Source organism: Talpa occidentalis, unplaced genomic scaffold (genome assembly GCF_014898055.3).
Source record: "Talpa occidentalis isolate TD23 unplaced genomic scaffold, MPIMG_talOcc4v2.1 talOcc4.17, whole genome shotgun sequence".
In the NCBI taxonomy this organism is placed as follows: Eukaryota; Metazoa; Chordata; class Mammalia; order Eulipotyphla; family Talpidae; genus Talpa; species Talpa occidentalis.
Window position 1 is genome coordinate 53,222,060 of NW_023601754.1, and position 20,458 is coordinate 53,242,517.

The 20,458-nt window shown below is 66.2% G+C and overlaps 2 protein-coding genes across 2 annotated transcripts; both read left to right on the top strand.

Moving 5' to 3' along the window:
- Positions 1-1,627: 1,627 nt before the first annotated feature.
- Positions 1,628-4,750, top strand: FGF19 (fibroblast growth factor 19). The gene is made up of 3 exons (XM_037515677.1): positions 1,628-1,865; positions 2,140-2,243; positions 4,382-4,750. Exons 1-3 carry the CDS (start codon positions 1,628-1,630, stop codon positions 4,694-4,696), a joined length of 657 nt encoding a protein of 218 aa, XP_037371574.1. The 3' UTR covers positions 4,697-4,750.
- Positions 4,751-11,164: 6,414 nt separating this feature from the next.
- Positions 11,165-15,128, top strand: LTO1 (LTO1 maturation factor of ABCE1). Its single transcript, XM_037517416.2, has 5 exons — positions 11,165-11,269; positions 12,467-12,572; positions 13,396-13,466; positions 14,524-14,641; positions 14,869-15,128. The coding sequence occupies exons 1-5, from the start codon at positions 11,220-11,222 to the stop codon at positions 14,935-14,937; spliced, it is 414 nt and encodes a 137-aa protein (XP_037373313.1). The 5' UTR covers positions 11,165-11,219; the 3' UTR covers positions 14,938-15,128.
- Positions 15,129-20,458: the final 5,330 nt, after the last annotated feature.

Here is a 20,458-nt window from a genome sequence, read left to right on the forward strand (position 1 = left end):
ACCCGAGTTTCCAAGCCGCGGGCCTGGGCGCAGACGCCGGGCCCCCCACTCACGGGCTGCGGGCCCTGGGGGTGCTCCTCCGCTTTTCCCCGCGGGAGGGGTCCCCATTCGGCGTTTCACCAGGGCCGGGGTGCAGCCAGCCTCGCCTCGCCCTGAGGTCGGGGTCAGAGGTCACTCTCCTGCCCCGCCGTTGGGGAGGGGGAGGAGCCAGCGTCGGGGCTCCACTTGGGGCTCGGCGGCTGCCCCCCCAGCGCCCGCAGCCCTCTGGGGGCTCTAAAGCGAGAGCCGCGGGGGGCGTAACCGAGTGAACAGGAGCCGCGGTCGGTTTAAAGCCACGGGGGGGGCTCGGGGGGGTAATGGGATTTCGCGGGCGCCGCTCGGGGTGCCCTCGTCAGGCGCCCCCCGGCGACCGTCCCGCGGGCGCCGTCGTGGGCCCCGCCCTGAACGCGGCCTCGGCTCGTGGACACCCACCCGGCTGGGCCCGGCCCCCCGCGCTCCCGCCGCCGCCCCCCGCTCCGGCCGCGCCCCGGGCGGGGGGCCTCGGGGGCCCGGGCGGGGGGCCTCGGGGGCCTGAGGGACGGATCCCGCCCGGCCGCAGCCGGGACCCCCCTTGCTCCAGGCCCGCGGCGGCGTCAAGGAAGCCCCCCGTTTGCAGAGCCGCCCCCGCGGCAGCCCCGTCTCCCAGAGGTGCCCCCGGGCCCAGCAGCCCCTCCCCGCCAGGTAGGGCGCCCCCGCCGCCGGGTCCCGCCGAGGCGCGCTCGGCACCGGGTCAGAACCCGCGCGGGGCGCAGGGCCGAGGCCCGGGCGGGGGCGCCATCTAGCGCTCGCCCCGCGCCCCGCGCCCCATTGTCTCCGCGGGCGGAGAGCGCGCCCGGCACCCCGTCGGGGCGCAATTTACCAGAAGAAAAGGGGCAGGGGGCGGGGCCGCGGGGAGGAAAGCCCGAGAAAATGGCCTCCGGGAGATGCTGATGGACGGCTTCGCGTCTGGAGACGAGGCGGGGGGCCTTCTCGGGCGGGGGTGGCCCCGAAGCCGCGGCCGGGCTTTCCCGGGCTGGAACCGAGGGGCGCAACACTTGGTGCCCCCTAACTCTGGCCCCAGGGTTCCTGCCCCCCGCCCCAGCGAGCCCCCCGCGAGGCGCGCACGCCCTAAGGGGGCCGCGGCCGGGGGACGGGCCCCCGTCGCCTCTTCACCGCTTCATAAACTCAGCCTCGCTCTGCGGGGAGCGCCCCGGCCCCGGCCGCCTCCGCGGGGCCGGGGCGCTCCTGCCCCTCCCGCGCGCGGGGCCTCCCCCGCCCCCCACCCCGGTCCCGGCGGCCGGGGCGGGGTCACCCGGGCGCGGCCCGCGGAGGGGGCTGGGGTCGGGGCGGGGTGTGAGTGGGTGTGTCCCGGGGGCGGAGGCCTGATGCAATCCCGATAAGACACGCTCGGGTGTCGCGGGCACCCACCCGCCGGGCCGGGGCGACGCGCTATATAAGGTCGCGGGCCGGGCCCGCCGCGCCGTCGGAGCAGGAGCGCCGCGCCCGGAGCGCACGCTTGGCGGCTGAGTGGCGGCCGCGCGCCTCGCCACGCTCTGCCCCGCGCGCCCCAGCTGCCGCCCGAACTTCGCCCCAGCCCTCCGGAGGTGCCATGCGGAGCGCGCCGAGCCGGGGCGTCGCGGCCCGCGCCCTGGTCCTGGCCGGCCTCTGGCTGGCCGCCGCCGGGCGGCCCCTGTCCTCGGACGCCGGGCCGCACGTGCGCTACGGCTGGGGCGAGCCCGTGCGCCTGCGGCACCTGTACGCCGCGGGGCCCCCGGGGCTCTCCAGCTGCTTCCTCCGCATCCGCCCCGAGGGCGCAGTGGACTGCGCGCGGGGCCAGAGCGCGCACAGTGAGTGCCCGCCCGCGGCCCCTTCACCCGCGCCCCCCGCGCCCCTCGCTCCCCGGGTCTCCGCGTTCTGCTCCCGCCGCGGGGCCGCCGGCAGCCCCCGCACCGGGGCAGAGACTCGCGAACGCGGCTGCAGCCTCCTCTAGCCCCCGGCCGGCTCCGCAGGCCCCCGACAGCGGAGGAAGTGGGGGGCGGGGTGACATGGGTCGGTGCTCCCCTCGCATCCACACGTGGCCCCGCGGCCCTCGCTGCAGCCTTTTGCTCCCTTCGCACTCAGGTCTGGTGGAGATCAAGGCTGTCGCCCTGCGGACCGTGGCCATCAAGGGGGCGAACAGCGCCCGGTACCTCTGCATGGGCGCCGACGGCAGGATGCAGGGGCTGGTAGGTGTCTCCGCGCGGGCCCTGCGCGCCCCCGGGGTGGGGCCTGCAGAAGGGAGGGGGCGCGGGCTGGGCCCAGGGCTTCCCGGCCGCAGCCCGAGCCGCGCAGAACCCCCAGAAAAGGCCGCAAAGGCCTCTGCAAGCTGAAGGCGACATCGCTCCGGGGGGGGTTCTGAGGCAGCACCCCGCCAGCGCCCCCGCGCTCCCAGCGCAGCCGGAGGCGGCGCGTTGCGGGCTCCTGGATGTGGAGCAGGAAGCCCCCCTCGGGCCCTCCAGCCCGGCGCGCGGTCCCCGCCTCCGGGGCCCTCCCCGCGGGCGGATGGAAGGGAATAAAATGCGGGACGTGGGCTCTTCGCGAAGTCGATCTCGAAATCAGGGGGGGAAACAGCACCCCTGAGATTGGAGAGGCGTGTACTTGTCTCTGAACATCAGAGCGCGCGTGTTTTGCAGACACGTCAGGAGAATAATCCAGCGGCGCGCTTCTCCGCGCTCGGGGCGCGCCCCCCGGGAACGCTTCTGGGGGTGCGCAGGTGACCCCCGGGGTCTCCGGGCAGGAAGTGCGCGGCCGCGGGTCTCCGTTCGCGGGGAACAAAGGCTGCGAGTTCAAAGGATCGAGCCCCGCCCCCCGCGCCCCCCGCGCCCCCCGCGCGCCGACCCGGCTGTGTGAGGTCCGGGCCCCTCGGCCCCGGGCGGGGGCCCCGCGCGCCTCCCGGAAAGCCCCGCCTCCCCGGGGCGACGCGAAAGCCGCCCCCCCTGCGGCGGGAGGGCTTTTTCCTTAGCCTCAAAGTTGCGTTTTCCGTGGCGCCGACGCGCCCGCGCCCCGTCCGCCCGGAGCGCCCTCGGGCCGGCGCGGAGCCTCGAGCAGGACAAAGGAGCGGGGGGACGGGGGGGGGGGCTCGCGGAGGCGGGCGGGCCCCGAGGCCACTCGCGCCCGGGCCGCGACTTCTGTCGTTGTGATCCGGGGTCCCCCGGCCCCGCGCGCCCCGGCCCCGGCGCGAGAGGGGCCCCTCCTGGGCCCGCGGGCCCCGGGGCGGGCGGGGGCTCCTTGTCAGCAGAAAGTCACCTTCCCCGGGAGGCCGGCCCTCCATTTTCTGCCCGTAGAGGAGAGGAGGCGCTGGTCGCCCCCTCTGGTTTCCCTCCCGGTTTATCGATTTGCATTTCCCCTCGGGCGGGCGGGCGGGCGGCTGCACCCCGCGCCGCGCGGGGCTGTCGCGGCGGCCCCGGGGGCCTTATCAGCGCTTATCAGCACAGCGCACCCTCCGCGGTCAGCCGGGCGCCTCCTGCGGCGCTGCAACGCCCACCCTGGCGGCTCCCCCCCCCAGCTGGCCCCCCCGCGCCCCCGGGGGAAGGACGCTGGAGTGGGGGCCCCCGCGCGCCCCGCCAGCATTTCCGGCCGCGGCCGGGGGAGGGGCGGCGGCTCGTCCTGCCCGCTGGCCGGCTGCCCGGAGGCTGCTGAATGGGGCGCCCGAGGGGGCCGAGGGTCCTGACAATGGCCCAGACAAAAAGGGCTGGAGTCCGCCGGCTCCTGGGTCTGGCTGGGGAAGAGATGCTTTAATGGGCCCCAGATCGGATTCCGGGTCATTCCTAATTCAAAGGCTGATCCTGAAAGGCTCGCGGGGTTTGGAGTGTTTCCCAAAGAGCGGAGGGGAGACGGGGTGGCGGGGGATTGTGGGGAGACGGGCGGGGCGTCCATGCCCGCGGGCTGGCCGCGGGGTTCACTCGCCCTTCCCTGGGGCAGAGCACGCAGGGTTTGTGCCCGGGGCTCAGAGCGAGACTCAAGCTTGGAAGGTGGGTGCTTTGGGCGCAGCTGGGAGGGTGTGTGGGAAGCGTGTGGGTGAGCATGTCCCCCAGACAGGTGTGTCCCTGGCGTCCCAGGGCGCCAGGTGGAGCAGGGGCACCTCCAGGCTGCGGGGGTGGGTGTTGGTGTCCGCGCGGGTACAAGGGAAGCTCCCCGTGGGCCCGACCCGCTTACACCCACTCGCGGGCGTGTGGGGAGATGGATCCGCTCCCTATGTAAAGTTGCCCGAAAGCGGGTACTTGGTCTCCTTCCGTCCTCTGGGTGCCACGGCCTGAGCTGGCAGCACCAGCCCCTGCCCGCGTCTCACCCATGGGCGCTCACCGGCTGCCCGTTTTCTCCGCAGCCTCAGTTCTCGGATGAGGACTGCGCCTTCGAGGAGGAGATCCTGCCCGACGGCTACAACGTGTACCTGTCCAGGAAGCACCGGCTCCCGGTGTCCCTGAGCAGCCCCAAGCAGAGGCAGCTGCACACAGGGAGGGGCTTCCTGCCGCTGTCCCGCTTCCTGCCCATGCTGCCCCAGGACCCCATGCAGCCCAAGGGCGTCCAGGACTTCTTCCACTGGGAGGTGTTTGCCTCGCCCCTGGAGACGGACAGCATGGACCCTTTCGGGATCGCCACCAGGCTGGGGAGGGTGAAGAGCCCCAGCTTTCAGAAGTGACGGAAGTCCGGGCCCCCTCCCGCCCACGGAGGCAGGTCCTGGCCCGGGCCGCCTGCAGAGTGGACTCTGGCCGGGCCGCACGGCCTGACCTGTGACCTCCCGTCTCTAGCGCTAGGAAGGAGCATTAGGACTCGGGCCGGTGCGCGTCGGACGCCGGCTGTGCCGCTCGCTTGCGGGTCAGCTTGTATGACGGGGCGGTGCCAGCCCCCACCCTGCCGCCTGGCTAGGCGCCGTCCCGTGTGCTTGCACGCCTCCCCGACGGGACTCCGCTGCCTCTGGGGACATGCCCGGCCCAGCCTGACGCCCGCAGTCCTCCCACGGCTTCCAGGAGGGGCGGCGGAAGAGGAGCGTGGGCCGAGCTCACAGGCAGCGGACCAGCTCGGAAGCACCAGGTAATCCAGACTCGGCCGCACGCGAGACTTGCCCCCGTCTCAGCTCCAAGGAGGACTTTGGCCCTCCCCAGCGCCCCCGGGACAACTGACAGTGCAGGCTTCAAGGGGGGCTCCAGCCCTTCCCTCCAGCCTGGGTGAATCTCGAGAGCCAGGCCCGATTCCGCTTTGGGCGACCTGGCCATCTGCCCACGGCCTCTGGGGCAGTTCCCTGGCTTCTGCCCTCTGCCCTGCCCCCTCCCAACAGCCACAGCCGCCGCTCACCCGACTCAGGCCTTGCTGCCGCCTGCTCAGAGGGGAGGCCTGGGGACACAGCCCCTCCTCACCAGGCGCCTCGGGCTCCCCGGGCCTGCGGATGCCACAGGCGGCCCCTTGGCGATGAGCTGCACAGCCCCGACCCCGCGCGGGGTCTGGCCTCCCCCTGCGGGCCGTGGACGTTGACCTGAAAAGCGCAGATAGCAGCTCCCAGAGGCCGCATCCTGTCCACAGTCCTCTGCCCCGCTCCCCAGGTCACCCCCACCTCATCACCCCGGCATTTCAGCCAAAAGCCTGTCAAGGGAGTATTGGAAAGCCCTGGTTCTCGGCGGAAACACGTGCAGGCGGAGCCGGCCAGCCCGCTCCCTGGCACTTCGCGTCCCACGTATTTATGAGTAATTTATTTTGTGCCATATGTACATCTCTATTTTCTTACCTTATTTATACCCCCAAATTGTATTTATGTCTGTACATGAGTTTTGTTTGCTACATTAAAGCGGAGTGTGTATCAAAGGTTGCATCCCGAACCAGCTGGAATGGTGCATGGAAGGGAGGAGGGAAGGGAAGGCGCGGCTGTGCTGTGCACGGAGGGGCCCACAGTGTGGCCACTGCTGCGCGGACAGCACGCAGCTCCCGGACCGTCGTAGGAACCCTCCAAGCATTTGAACAGTCGGTTTAGGGTGACCGGCTAGTGGAGGCTGGTAGGGACGCAGCCGCCTCACGCTCCCTCTCCTGGAGTTAGGGAGCCCCTGTCGGAAGGGTGTTCGGCTACAGGAAACAGAAGCCCTGGCTAGCGGTGGCCAAACTCGGTGCCCCACGCTCAGCGTGCTCACATTCAGGGGGCCGTGCACCCCTTGCTGGGAGCAGGTGTCCCCAAGCGGTCAAGTAGAACAGCAGCATCTCACCTGGAGCAGAGGCTGCACCTCCGTGGGAGACAGTCACCGGGGAGAGCCCCCCCCACCTGCACAAAGAGGTGCTGCTTGTCTAGTCACAGGCCCAGAGGTAACCAAAGTGTGTCCAGGGCCCGGCCGTGCTAGGGGACTCTCGGCGTCTCCACGTGTGGTCGCGGGTGGCACCTGCGCCTCCCGTTGAAATAGCTGCCTGCTCAAGCCGGGAAGAGCCCTCGCGGCCACGTCCTCACCAGGAGTGCCGAAGCACCCTTAGACCTTTCGCGCACATTCTGGTGGCGTCCGCCAAATCAGCATCGCTCACAAGGACACCCCTGGCTGCAGGGCAGGCTGGGAAAGCAAGCACGAAGGGAGGCGCGTTGGTACCCTGGCCGGTCGGAGGGAGAATTGTGAGAAAGAGGGTGATGACATTCACGCTGCAACCCACTGGGCGGGCCTGCCCCCTAAAGGCCAGCCGCGCGCCCGCGTGTGCCCCAGAAGCGGCCATCTCAGCTGGGGGCTGCGGGGTGGGGGCAGGTCGGGGACCGTCCTGCTGTCGGTACCTGAGATGCAGCGGCGCAGGCTGGGGATGGGCCGCACGGGGTCCTGGCACTGTTTCAGCAACTTGCTGTCAATCCGTCATTTCAAACAAAAATCAAAGGAAACACTGTTCACTGACGGCCCTGGAGCCCCGGCGGCTGGTGGCCCGGGGCGCGCCTCGCTCGCTCGCTCGCTCGCTGCTCCTCTTCCTGGCGCGCTGGCAGCCGCGGCCTGGAGACTCAGAAATGACACCTGGGTCCGCCGCAGCGCAGGGGGCGAGGGCTGAGGCTTCGGGCCCGGCGCCCACCCGGAAGGCGACCTTTTTGCCGGAAGGTCAACGTGGAGGCGCAGAACTGCCCGTCAACAAATCTTTATTTCAAATCAGAGCTGATTTCACTCCTGCTTCCCCGGGCGCGTGCCGTCCACGGAGGCGCCTGGCCCCGAGGCGCACTCATGTCGCGACATTCCAGAGGCTTCTCGTGTCGTAGGGAACCGCGTTTTGGGACCAGGCTGATGTATTGCAATGATTTCCTAGCATGTAGTCGTATTCATGTTCTTAATTTGAAATCGCCAGACATTCCATTAAACTTATTCTTACCGGAGCTCTGACGTCATTTGTAAGCCCGGGTGAGGTTGGGGTGCCAGTGTGGGGGGTTCTGTGTTGGGAGCCCCTGGGTTTGAGTGCGCTGGGGACAGTGCAGATGGTTGCTAAGGGCCCCGACACTCCGTCCTGCTGGTGGCAGCCCAGGATGCCCATCCAGGTGCCACACCCCGTGGCACTGCTGCTTTGAGACCTGGGCAGGCAGGTCGGGATGCCAGAGACAGAGTCTTCCACCCTCCCCCAGGAGGAGCCGGAAGAGGGGGAAGCCTGGACCCAAGCCCACACAGGGGCAGCCCAGTGCACCGCCAGGTGGGGGGCCGGGCAGCGAGTCCCTGGGCCGTCAGCCTGGGTGTCCCCCCCAGTCACAAGAGTAGGTAGAGGGTCCCCAGCTATGACCGGGGCCGGCAGCCCGGGACGGCCAGCAGGGGCGGCTGACCAGCGTCCTCGGGAGCCCCTAAGCCCCGCGCCTGTCCTTCCCGGAGTCGAGCAGACCGTCTCCATGGCCAAGTCGCCCGGCGACCTCGGGGAGCCGGAGCGCAGGTCCTCGGCGCCGCCGCGCCGCCGCTCGGCCGGCGGGGCCTGGAGTGGCGCGGCGAGGGTCCCGGCGCCCGGGGGCGCTGCAAGGAGCGGGGGGCTCGCTGGCGGCGGGTGCGGGCGCAGGGGCGCCCCCGGTGGCGGGCGGAGGCGCGGGGAGCGGGCGCGCCCCACCCCGTGCGCCCAGCCCCGTGCGCCCAGCCCCGAGCGGCGGGCAGTCCCAGGCGCCCCCAGGGCGCGCGGCTCCCGGTGCGTCGACTCCCCGCGATCCGCTTCCGCAGACGAGCCCCGGGGGGCGCCGGACCCCGCGAGGCTGCGCGGGGGGAGGCGCCGTCCTCCTGGGAGCCGGCGGGGCACGGGGCTCCCGGGCTCGGGCCCGCGTGGACACCCGCCCGCCGCGGGCCGGGGCCGGGAGGAGCCAGCCCCCTCGGGCGCGCCGGGCGGGCGGGGCGGCCTGGGCGGGACGCGGAGGCCGGGCCGGGCGGGTGCGCTCGCGGAGGGGCCGGGGCGCGCGGGCCGGGGCGGGCGAGGCGGCGGGGAGAAAGGCCCGGGGCGGGCGGGGGCCACGGAGGCGGGGCAGACCCTGGAGGCCAGGGGAGCCCCTGAGGAGGGAGGCGCGCGGGCCACGTGGGGACCCCGAGCTCCGGCGGCGTCGTGCGCCCCGCGCGCCCCGGCCCGTCCTCCGTGGGGGGACAGCGCCCTCTGGGGGCGGGAGCGGCCGACGCGCCGGCCGGGCGGGCCCCACCAGCTCCGTCTTTTTATTAACTTTTTTCTTTTCTTTTTTAAAAAAATGTCTTTTTAAAAAATATTTACTTTATTTATACAAGAGCTGGGGTACAGGCCAGGTGCGCGGGAGGGGGAGAGGATCCACCAGAGACAGAGCGGGGAGCAGAACAGGCAGAAGGACCGAAGTCCACTGCTGAGGGGAGCAGCGGGCGGCAGGAGAGGTCTGCTGCGCCGTGTGGGTAGCTCCCTGGCCGGGGCTCGAACTCGAGCTGCAGAGGCTGCAGACAGCTTCATAGGTTGCATCTTAACCCCTTGTGCCACCACGGAGGCCCCTGCACTGCTTTTCTTAAGTTTGAAATTAAAACTCTGTTCTTCTGTGCAGTTCTCGCTGCCCATTGGGTTTTTTTTTTTTTAAGATTTATTTATTTATACAAGAGCTGGGGTACAGGTCAGAGGCGCAGGAGGGTGAGAGGATTCACCAGAGACAGAGTGGGGAGCAGAACAGGCAACAGACCAAAGACACCGCTGAGGGGAGCAGTGGGCGAGACAGGAGAGGTCTGCTATGCCATGTGGGTATCTCCCCGGCCGGCCGGGAATTGAACCCGCGCTGCAGAGGCTGTGGACAGCTTCACAGCATGGCCCTCAACCCGCTGCGCCAGTGGGGAGGCCCTCTGTCCATAGGTTTTATCCTGTAACTTGTCCCTTTTTGTTCTCAGCAAGTATCTTTTTCTCTGCCCAAGATTACAGCTTATTGTATTTTCTCTCAGCTGAGATACAAACATGTATCTTATCTACGTAATAATAAGAGAACGTGTTTGTAATATAATGTTAAGGGGGAGGAAGGCAAGTTGGACATGTGCTAAGATTATGTTGATGTTAAGGTTGAGCGCTGGGCTGGGAAGCTGCCCGCAGCCTCTGCAGCGCCAGTTCAATCCCTGGCTGCCTGCGAGGGTCCCACATGGCGCGCAGACCTCTCCTGCCGCCCGCTGCTCCCCTCAGCAGTGTCCTTCGGTCCTTCTGCCTGCTCTGCTCCCCGCTCTGGCTCTGGTGAATTCTCTCACTCTCCCGCGCTTCTGACTGTACCCAGTGCTTGTATAAATAAATACATAAATCTTAAAAAAAAAAGAAAGATTCAAAGGAAAAATGTAACACAACTATTGATAGTAAAAATTCATTGGTGGCCAGAGTCTGGTTCAGTGGATTTGTCTGTTTTGCACTTTTTCTTACATTCCAAATGTTTTATGATTTTGCTTTAAAAAAAAATGCAGAAAGACATTTTGAGAACAAAATAATAGAAAACCTGTTTACTGTCCTCTTCCCAAAATATATATGCTTATGGAAGCAACTCATGCCCACTGTGCAACCCTAGAATATGCGGAAAACATATAAAAGAGGAAATTAAAAAGTACCATAATCCCCAAGTGCTGATATAATGACTGTTAATGTAAGACTGGCTTTCAGTTCGTTAAGAAGCATAATTATTTCACATAATTGGAATTTGTATAGATGGTGCCTTTTTTTCCCCTTTAACATCATGAGCATTTCCCCCTGACATTACTTTTGTCTCAAATACGATCTTGGCGGGGTGCTGAGGGGTCCCCAAAGTGAATACCCCTCGACGGGAGGCTGCAATTTCCCATTCTGTCAAGGGTGCTTTTTCTGGCTTTTTGCAGATCTCGTGGCACTGAGCCCCAGTGTCAGAAAAAATTACATTTTTCTCTGATGATTTCCTTGAGATGGACGTCCTGGGAGTGAAATGATTAGGTCAAAAGGTAAAAGCATTTAAAAAGCCCTTCCCACCTTGCCAAGGCCCGGCCACAGGGGACGTTCATTTATGCGCTGGAGGCTACAATGGCATAATCATTTCCAAAAGGATTTCCCCCCCATTTTTTTAAAATAAAGATTTATTTATTTATGCATAGAAGAACTGAGGAACAGGCCAGAGGTGGCGGGGGTGAGAGGACTCCCCAGAGACAGAGTGGGGAGCAGAACAGGCAGATCCACTCAGACACACCGCTGAGGGGGGCAGCGGGGCGAAGGGGGCGGTCTGCCGCGCCAGGTGGGTGGCTCCCTGGCCGGGGATCGAACCCAGGCCGTAGAGGTGATGGCCCTGAGACTGAACCCCTAGGCCCCCAGGGAGGCCAGGCCCTTTATCTCTAGTTTAAAAAAACTAAACTTCCCAGCGCGCTCGCTGACACCAGGGCTGCTTTCCCGCCCGGTCCCGAGCCGCGGGTCCCGCGCGGGCTCTGGGTTCTCGGGTGCGGGGCGAGCGCGCCGCTGTTACCAGGGAAACGGCCGCCGCGAGAACGCAGGGCGGCCCCGCCCATCGCGGCCTGGGGGCGGCTACTGGGCGGGGCTTCGTCTGGCCTGGCCCCGCCCACCTCCCGCGCGCCTGCGTCTCGGCTCCGCGCCGGGGCTGGCTGGGCCCTCCCGCGTGCCGTCGTTACCCAGCCTGCCCCGCGCCGCCGGCCCCGGAAGTGGCGTCGCCCGCTCCGAAGCGGCGCGTCGGTGCGGGGTCCCCGCGGGTGCGCGACGGCGGCGCGGGGCGGTGGGGCCCCAGGAGGAGGGGCCGGGCCCCGCCGGGCGCCGCCATGGCCGAGAGTCGGGATATGTTCGACTCCATCGTGATGGCGGAGGAGAGGTGAGTGGCGGCGCCGGGTCCGCGGCGGCCTCGCGGGCCTGGTCGGGGGGCGCGCCCGGCCGCCCGGAGAGCTGGGGCGCGCGCGGGGCGGGGTTGCCCCTCATCCCCCTTGCTCTGCGCCCGCCCGGCCGGCCCCTCGGCCCGGCGCCACGTGCCCAGCTGCTGCTCCGGACCCGCCTCCCCGGGCCGGGGCCGCCGCAGCATCTGCTCGGCCTGGGGTCGCCTTCCTCCGGGGACGCCCCTCCGGGCGGGACAGGCCTGCGCCATCTGGGCGCTGCCCCTTTTTCTTGTTCCCTCGTCGGGGGACATACGGCAGCATTCATGCCGGGGTGATGAATGTGTCAGACGTCATCCCACCCGCTCCAGACCCCGTGGGGAGCGCCCAGGCCGGTGACGGCTGCTGTGAGTTGTTTTGTGGCTGTTCCCCGGTGCCCGGCCCTCTAGAGACGTGAATAGGTGTCAGTGAAGAAAGAACATTTAACAGTCCGTCGCTGACCTCTGTTTAGAGTTTGCTGTGAATCCGGCAGGGAGCTAAGTGCGGAACCCCGCTTATCTTAGACCTACTTGTAAGGCATTCTGCCTATTCCACAGACGAGTGGAAGCGAGTGAAATTGGAGGTCACCCCCACCCCAGAGTCACACAAGCAGAGAGAGGGAGCTGTTCACTGGACCTGGGGAGGGGTCCCCAGCACACCCTTGGGGGACTGCAGGTTAAGGTGCGGATCCCACTGCTGAGTGTTCAGAGGCAGAGCCTAGACTCCGGCGGTGGCATTTCTCTTTACTGGATCTGACATGTTCCAGAAAGTCCTGTCCGTATTGCAGTTTCTTTGGACACACTTGACCCGGTGGCACAGCTTCAACACTCAGAGCTATTGTTCGCCCCACCCCGGGTGTGGACTAGGATCTCCGCTATCCGGGGCCTTACTTTAGGGGAGAGACTCTTGAATGTCATTGTAAAAGTTCTCCTGTTCTCTCCCATGTTGGAGAATCAGTCCTTGGAGAAGAGGAAAATGGGCTTCAACCGCGGCCCATGGTAGAGGAGACACAGGCAGGGCGGAGCTGGGGTGGGACTTGGGTCTCCTGTTCTGGAGTCAGGCTTGGCACTTCCTGGTGCCTGGGTGACATGGGGCAAAAAAGGCTTCCAGGCAGACACTCTTCCTCTGCTTGTTTGGTCAGGCTTGCGTCTTCTCCGTGACAGGTTTCATGGGGAAGGGTTTCAGGAAGGCTACGAGGAAGGCAGCAGTTTGGGTATAATTGAGGGAAGACAGCACGGCACGTTACATGGAGCTAAGATCGGATCTGAGGTAAGTGGGGCCCTCATTTCTAAACAAAGCCTTTTCATTTATTCTTGCTGGTCTACTAGTGACGTGCAGTGGGATGGCCCTGGAGCCTCGGGCCTCGTCCAGCGGAGTCGATGGATTAGGTAGGCTGCTGCTGGAGGAGGATTTCTAGCATCCTGACCGAGATAGATGGTGAGGCCGCAGGCTGGAGAATGAGAAAACAAGTTCTCCGTCACCTCAGTTAACATTGGGGTGTTTTGGCGTTGCTTCCCGTCTTAAGCCGGCTGAAGCCTCACCCAAGGAGTGGGTGCCCTGTGTCGTGGGAAACATTACACTTGCGTGAAACGCCATTACGCCTGCAGTTGTTCTCTGTCCTTCATCATACATTGGCCTCGCTTCTGATAGCTGGCCTCCCCTGGCAAGGCTGAGGCAGCTGTGCCGTGTTAGACGCCTGTGCTGCAGAGAGGAACGGCTGCAAAATGAAGGGGCTTAAGGCTACAGATGGGGGTCCCTTGTGCAGGCTCGGAGAGCCGAGAGGCCGCCTGGGCTCCCGACACCTGGGTGAGGAGCCAGGGAACAGGCCAGAAGCGGCATCTCGCCTGCCTGGCCCCCGCTGTCCTTCCCTGAGTTCTGGCTCCCCAGGCCGCCCTGATGTCGTCAGAGTGGATGAATGGCAGGGGGCGGGGGCATCTGGAAGATGGCTGCCCTGCTGAGGACTTGACTTCTTGCCTCCATGGCCTGATGCTCAGCGGATGCTTCCAGAACAGCAGGCGGGCACCGCTGCCCTCTGAGCGAGGTCCAGTGTAGCCTGCTGCTTGTCAGTGTCATCCCTGTTTTGTGTCCACAGATCGGGTGCTATCAAGGTTTTGCCTTCGCGTGGAGATGCCTCCTGCACGGCTGTGCCACCGAGAAGGACAGGTAAAGTGTGGGGCGCCGTTCCTCCTCAGTCTGTGGCCCGGGTGCCGCATCTGTGAAATGGAGACTTGAGTGTGGTGGTGAGATGTGCAGGAGGGGTCAGCGGCGCCCGGCACCTGTGGGTGTCTGAGGCCAGCCAGCTGCCCCTGCTTCTGGGGGCCCCTCCTCCTGCCGCTGCCGGATGTATTAGAGCTCACTGAGCGCCTTGGGCTCCTGCTAGCAGGAGGTGCAGACGTCGTTTCTCTCTCCTTGTGTCTCCCCAAGCTCTGGTGGGAGGAGCACAGCAGCTTGGATGGCAGTGAGGCTCCGGGAGGGTGCCTCTGTCCAGCTTGAAGGTGGCGGCCTGCGGGGCACGGACGCCCTGGTGTATGGTTCGGAGCCTGGTTAAGCAGCCTCTGCTTGTGGTGCTGGTTCCTGCTGGTCGTGGCAGCCAGAGACTCCGGGGGTTGCGCCCAGCATCATGGTGCTGACAGCTTGGCCCGGGAGTGGCTGGGGAGACTGTGGCTCCTAGAGCAGGGCAGGGGCACCCCCATCCCTGGGACTCTTGAAGTTCTTGCGTTTCTGGAGCGAGGGCTGTCACTGACGTGCACTCAGGATCAGGTGCGTCCTAGTCGCCTGCCTCGGTGCGCCCCGCTCCTCCGTCGGGCCGGGCAGTGGGGCACGGCGGGGTGGCTGCTGGTCGGGCCGGGGAGCGGCTGGCCGCCCAGGTGCGAGGGCAGCAGCCAGAGCCACGCTGGCTCTCTGGTCCCATCCACAGCAGGGCGAGGAGGCCCGTACTCGGGCCGCGCCCTCGGTTTCCCAGTCCCCGCGCCCCCGTCCGCTGCTGCCTGGGGCGGCCGACGCCCCTACACCAGGGCACTCCCGGCTGGGCCGAGGCCGGGCTGTGACTCCGCGCGCTTGGGGTGGTGCCGCCGCCGGGGCAGGCAGGAGCCCGGGACTCGGTGAATAAATAGGAGCAAGGGAGCCCCGTGTACTACTTTTGACACACCCGTGGCCGCCCTTCGTGCCCGGGTGCAGCCCGCTGCGCGCGGAGGACTGACCGGCTGTGTCTGCGTTCCAGCAAGAAGATGAAGGTCTTAGAGTCGCTGATCGGGATGATTGAGAAGTTCCCTTACGATGACCCGACGTACGAGAAACTTCACGAGGACTTAGACCAGATCAGAGGGAAGTTTAAACAGGTGTGTCCAGAGGGCGCCCCTCCCCGGGGGCCGGGGCCCGGGCGCGGGGCCACACGGGGGCTCCAGCAGCGTCTCCGAGCGCGGGAGCGGGAGGCGGCCCGGGGAGCGGGGCTGGAAGCCGCTGGGCTCGGCGGCAGAGGCGACGACACGGGCCGCGCGGAGGTGTGTTCCGCTCTGCGAGTCGGTGAGCGAGAATTCAAACCCCGTCTTTTTCCTTCTGCCTTCAGCTTTGTTCTTTGCTAAACGTCCAGCCGGACTTTAAAGTGAGCGCGGGAGGCGCCGGGCTTTCGTTCTGAGGCTGCCGGGCGAACAAAGACCGCACGCCCAGGAGCAGGTGTCCGTGTGTCCCGCGCCCAGCTGCGAGCAAGGTGGACAAAGCGGCGCGTTCATGGCTCCCTGAGGAGGGTTCCGGTTGGCGGCGAAAGGCTGTTCCCCGCCGTGGCCGGCCCCGGGGCCTGGGTGCCCCCCGGGCCTCTCCTGCGGCCTGGCCACCCCCTGCCCGTGCGCGGTGCTTCTGGCTGTGCGGGCCCCAGCCAGGCCGCCTTCCTGAGCCCCTGCCGGGCCCCCTGGCGCCCCCTCCCGCGGCCCCAGGCAGCGCTGGTCACCCGCAGCCCCTGCTCCTGTCTGCGGAAGCACATCCGCGCGCGGTCGGCTAGTAAAGGGGCGCCACCCGCCTGCTCCAGCTTTAAAAGCCCCCTGGGCATCTAGAAATGGGGCTCCCCTCGCACACGGGACTCCGAATCCCACCGGAGACGGGAGCCCTGACAGGTGGCCGTCTTTTCTTCCCGATTAGCTGCCGGCCCTGGCGCTGGCCGGGAGGAGAGGGGCGCTGGTCAGCGTCGGGGGCCCCACTTAGCCCGACTGCTCAGTGCGTGTGGCTGCCCGCTCTTCCCTCGTCCTGGGGCTCACTTGTGGGGTCCGTGGGTGCCTGTTGCCACAGAAAGCCTCAGCGGAGGGCCTGCGGTGTGGCTGTCTTTGTGGGTTTTGTGCTCTCAAATCCCCGGCTCCGATAATGTTCTACTTGTGGCAATAAAGAGCGCCTTTCACAGCGGGAGGTGTCTGCGCCGCACGCTCGCGCCGGCCGGGCCTCCCTGCCCCTCCCTGCCAACCCACTGCCTCGTCCGCGCTGCAGAACAGCTTGCGTGGGGGCAGGTCCCACAGACCCCGGCCCTCCTGTCTGCCTTGCTGGCGGGGGGTGAGCCCCAAGGCCCGCTGGGCTCACAAGCTCTTGGGGTCAGACCTTGTCCCTTTAGATTCACAGCTCTCAGGCGCCTTCCTGGGGGAGACGTGGTGTGTTCAGTCGGCTCCCGGCTCCCACAGACGCTCCCACAGACACCGCTTCTCCCATCCGGAGGCTGCGTCTGGGTCAGGGCAGGCAGGGGTCCTCCCGCAGCCCCTCCTGGGCTTGTCCTCGGGGCCACCCCTCTGTGCGTGTCTCTGTCCTGGTCCTCCTCTTAGAAGGACACGGTCTTGGCTCGGGGCCCCGTGACCTCACTTGACCTCCGTCATCTCCGTGAAGACCCCCCCAACCCCATCCGGATGGTGGGACACACGTCCCTGGGGGCGCGGGGGAGAAGACAGCTATCTCACATAACGAGGACGTGACTCCATTCATTTTCTGGAGCCTGAGTGATCGGGAGTGAGTGGGAGGATCAAACGGCCACCTGGACGGGGGCTCTGGGCCCACGGAGGCCGAGGAAGGCCTGGGCCCCAGAGGCCACGTCACTGCCCGCTTTGCCTTTGCTTTATGTCGCGTCCACCCGGCGGCGAGGACACTGAGGAGAGTTGGAGGAAGGGAGGGGAAGCCTCTGCGCCCGCGGCCGCCGGCCCGTCCTGACCTGGCCTCCGAGGGTGGCTGCCCCTGTATAGAGCGGGGCGGAGCCAGCACGGAGTTGGGGCTCACAGTGGGGCCTGAGTTGCCCGGGCCCCGAGCATCCTTAAGACAGTTGTCGGATGAAAACCTCCTGCGCGCCATGTGGGTAGCTCCCTGGCCGGGGATCGAACTCGTGCTGCAGTGTCTGGTGAGAGCTTCCTAGCGCTGAGATGTAACCCCTGTGCCCCCAGGGAGGCCCCTGCTCTATGGAATAATTATCCCCGTGGGAACGTAGCCCAGAGCCCCGCACCAGGGTGACCCTGCCCGCACTGCCGGAGGGTTTGCTGTAAGGTGGGGAGGAGCTGCACACCCCGCAGCAGCTCAGAGAGAGGCGCTAGCTGGGAGCGCGGGGCGGGCGGCCCTGCTGTGCTCGGGCCGTGGTGCAGACTAGGGCTCCCCCCACTAAACCGGCTGCTCTGAAAGCCTGTCGAGTGTCTTGTCGCTGCTGTCACTTGCTGATTAAAGTCGTGGCGCAGCCTCTGAGCGGCTCCAGGCACGGGGGCCTGCCGGGGGCTCCATGCCCTCTTCCCTGTCCTCCCCGTCCTGCGCAGCAGTGACAATGCCCCGGATGTGGGCCTCCAGCCTCTTGGCCAGAGCTGCCCGCCCACCCGCTATTGTCTGCTGGCCTGCAGTGTGGCCCAGGGCTGGGGCCCAGGGCAGGGGGCTCTGGGAGCGGATTAGGCCTCCAGGCTTCCCTGGTGTGCAGTCCTGATCAAAGGCATTCCTGGGATGACGGCTCCTGGGTGCTCCAGAGGCCAGCCCAGCTTGGGGGGGGGGGGGCCACACGCCTTGGGCAGCCTACACCACTGTAGCAGCAGCAGCGCTGCGGTTGGCAGCTGGTATGGGGCCAGACAAGTGGGCAGTGGGACCTCCAGGAGGCCGGGCGGGACAGGTCTGGGGGAAGTATGGGGCTGGGCTGCTGCCATGGACCCCAGGGGCCTGACTGCCACCCTCCCGAGTCTCCAGCCCAGCTCTGACTGGCCTCAGCACACGGGATGGGTCCTGAGCCCTGGAGCCCCTACACCCCGGTCGGGCAGGGCCACCCCTCTAGGTCAGAGCAGGTTGGGGCTCCCCAGCCCCCCAGAGAGCCCCCACTTCTCAGCAGTGATGGTGGCAGGCTGGGAATGGGCAGAGAGCCTCCGGCGTGGAGTGGAGGATGAAGGTGGCCTGGGGTGTCGTCCTGTCTCACGCAGGAGCTGTGGCTTCGGGAAGTCTGAGGCTCCTGGAGAGCCGGGAGGTCCCAGGACTTTGGGCATTGGCGCCCCAGGGGCATTTGGGCAGAGGGGCCATCGGGACGGGACACATTGGGAGGTGAGACCCTTGAGGTGAGACCCTCAGGACGAGGACTGGCGGAAGGGGCTGCTGTCAGTCTCTCAAGGCCAGCCTCGGGCACAGGGGATGCGCATCCCTGGCAGCCCCGGAGGGACGCAGGCGCCCACGCTGGCTTTCGTGACAGGGAGCTCAGATGCTCCTTATAATAGGGGCTTCCCAGGGGGAAAGACCAGGGGCCTCTGCCCTGCCCTGCGCATGGCCAGGGGCCAGACCCCTCTCACCTCACTGTCCACCTACAGCTCTGCTCTTCATCCGGGAAAAAGGAAACGCCCCAGTCAGTCCTGACCTGCTCCCCGCCCCTGCCCTCCACCTTCACTTGACTCCAGCAGCCCTTCCGGGGTCGAGGCTGCCCTGGCTCAGCCCTCACGGTGCACACGTGTCCTGGGGCCTGGACCCAGGTCCAGCCTTCAGGGGCCTCCTCTGGCCTCACTGCCCCCGGAACCCTGCCATGCAGGGGCAGCCTCCGGAGCACCCGCAATTCCTGGTGCCGCAGCACAGGCCGCCGCAGCCCCGCCACACCCACCTATCCTAGAGGGGCTGACACCTACGGAGAGCCCACAGCCCCCCGTGAGTGCTCCCGGGGATGGGGGGCTGCCCCTCCCCGGAGCAGGGCCCTGTATAGCACTCTTGAAGGTCAGCGAACTGACCTGGCAGGTACTGACCTTGACCTGGGACCCGGTGTCTGTGTAGCTCCCAAGCACGCACTGAATTCCCATACACGTTGGGGAGCCCCTGGCCCCACAGCTGTGAGCAAGGCCGCTGTCTCTTCCCAGCACGTCCCCACTGCCGCCTCCACCCAGGAGGATGAGGCCGGTCTCATGCATCGGAAGCCCAGGGGTGCCCAGTGGGCCTCTGGGTGCCAGGACAAGGCCCGAGTCCACTGACCTCAAGCCCAGGGTGTCCCGGGAACTGAGAACCACCAAGAGCAGCAGCAGTTTGCACCAGAAGCGGGTCGAGGAGGCAGAGAACGTGTCTGCAGATAAGCCGGGAGCGCCCTGTGCGAGTGGCGGGCAGCCATTGTCTTAGGTCGTGGGGGTGGGGGTGTGAACTGCTGCAGACACCCCAAACTCTTCTCAGGGGCCTCACCTGGGGGCCACACAGCCTCCCCTTCCCACTGGCAAGCCCAGGACTCCCTCCTGCTGGGGGAATGCCCTCCGGTCCTGGGACGTCCAGGGTCCTGAGGGGGAGGCCAGCTCAGCCCCAGCCAGTGAGACAAAAACACACAGGCCACACCCTGGGGGGTTTTACCAATTTTATTTCTAGACTTTTCACGTTTGTCTTTTGTCTTCTGCTGGAAATGTGCCGATTACATGTCTGTGCTGGGGACCGCGGCGGTGTACAACCAAGAACACACAGAACCAAGGCGCCCGCCGCCCGGAGACCTCCCCGCCGGCCCTGCGGCCCACCCAGCCGCCCGTCACGGACCAGCCAGCCCTCAGGGACCCCGTTTGGTTCAGACAGAGATGCCGCAGCCACGAGGGTTGAGGTAAACGGGAGGGCGCCGTGTCCCTGGCCGGCGGCGGTCTCCGGGCCCCGGGCAGGCGCGCGGGCTTTTGGTTGGGCTGCGCGCTGGGCGGGCACGCGGCACGGTCAGCGGCTTCATGAGATCTGGAGTCTCTAACGAGCAGGACGCTGTCGTTGACAGGATGATGAGCAAACACTGGAACGTGACCGCAGGCTGGCGCGGCCGCCGCGGCGCTGTCCCAGAGGCCGCCCCTCGACGCGTCCCCAGCGCGGCCGGGCACGCCGCAGGGCACGCAGAGGGCGCCGCGTCTGGGTCTGCCTGAGGCGGAGGCGACCGCCCGCCGGTCGACACATGCTAGTGAAGCGTGAGGTATTGTGGAACAGGAACCTTTTTGGAATAGAGCAGTAATCACATGAAGTCAAAATCGAGCACATAAAAAAAAAAAAACAACTACAAAACAAGGGCATCCATCATACAATTCTCTACAAGAAAATAAAAACGAGAACATGGCAGTAAATGACATTGTATAAAACCAAACTGATCCTCCAATAGCAGCAAAACAATGTGAAAGACAGAGAAGCCACGCGAGTCTGTTCCCCGCGAGTCCCGGCAGCAGCCGGCCGCCCCCCTCCCACGCGCCGCTCCGCGCAACGGAAGGTCCATGGGTGGCCACGGCGCGCACACGTGTGTCCCGGTGGCCGACACCGTAGAGGGGGACGAGGCCGTGTTGGCACTGGACTTGCTTCAGGGACCCCCGTTATCCTTCTGAGGACGGAGTCGCTTTGGGACACACCCAACAGGCCGCGCGCACGTGTGTGTATGTGTGTGTGTGTGTGTGTGTGTGCGTGTGTACGCGCGCCCTTGGGATTTTTTTCCTCCTACAAAGGACCTAACTTTTTTTTTGTCAGCTGAATCAAACCTGAACATCCTAGGCAGAAAGGGGGGTGTGTGTGTGAGTCAAGGGGAGATTGCATTACTTTATAAATCATACTGGCCTTACGAGCATCCTCTGCAATAAATATTCTTTTTTGCCTTACCTATAAATTATATATTTTAGTGTTTAAAAACCTTCCGCTTGCAAAACCTCTAAAGAAAAGCCTGAAACTACGCCTTCTCTGGGAGACCCTCTCGGGGCCCGACCTTCAAC

What these genes read in the sequence shown, in the direction of transcription:
- FGF19 (XM_037515677.1), top strand. Translation starts at nt 1,628, where the DNA reads ATGCGGAGCGCGCCGAGCCGGGGCGTCGCGGCCCGCGCCCTGGTCCTG. An exon ending in GCGGGGCCAGAGCGCGCACA is followed by an intron (nt 1,866 to 2,139) that starts GTGAGTGCCCGC and finishes CTTCGCACTCAG; the next exon opens with GTCTGGTGGAGATCAAGGCT. An exon ending in ACGGCAGGATGCAGGGGCTG is followed by an intron (nt 2,244 to 4,381) that starts GTAGGTGTCTCC and finishes TTTTCTCCGCAG; the next exon opens with CCTCAGTTCTCGGATGAGGA.
- LTO1 (XM_037517416.2), top strand. Translation starts at nt 11,220, where the DNA reads ATGGCCGAGAGTCGGGATATGTTCGACTCCATCGTGATGGCGGAGGAG. An exon ending in ATCGTGATGGCGGAGGAGAG is followed by an intron (nt 11,270 to 12,466) that starts GTGAGTGGCGGC and finishes TCTCCGTGACAG; the next exon opens with GTTTCATGGGGAAGGGTTTC. An exon ending in TCAGAGGGAAGTTTAAACAG is followed by an intron (nt 14,642 to 14,868) that starts GTGTGTCCAGAG and finishes TTCTGCCTTCAG; the next exon opens with CTTTGTTCTTTGCTAAACGT.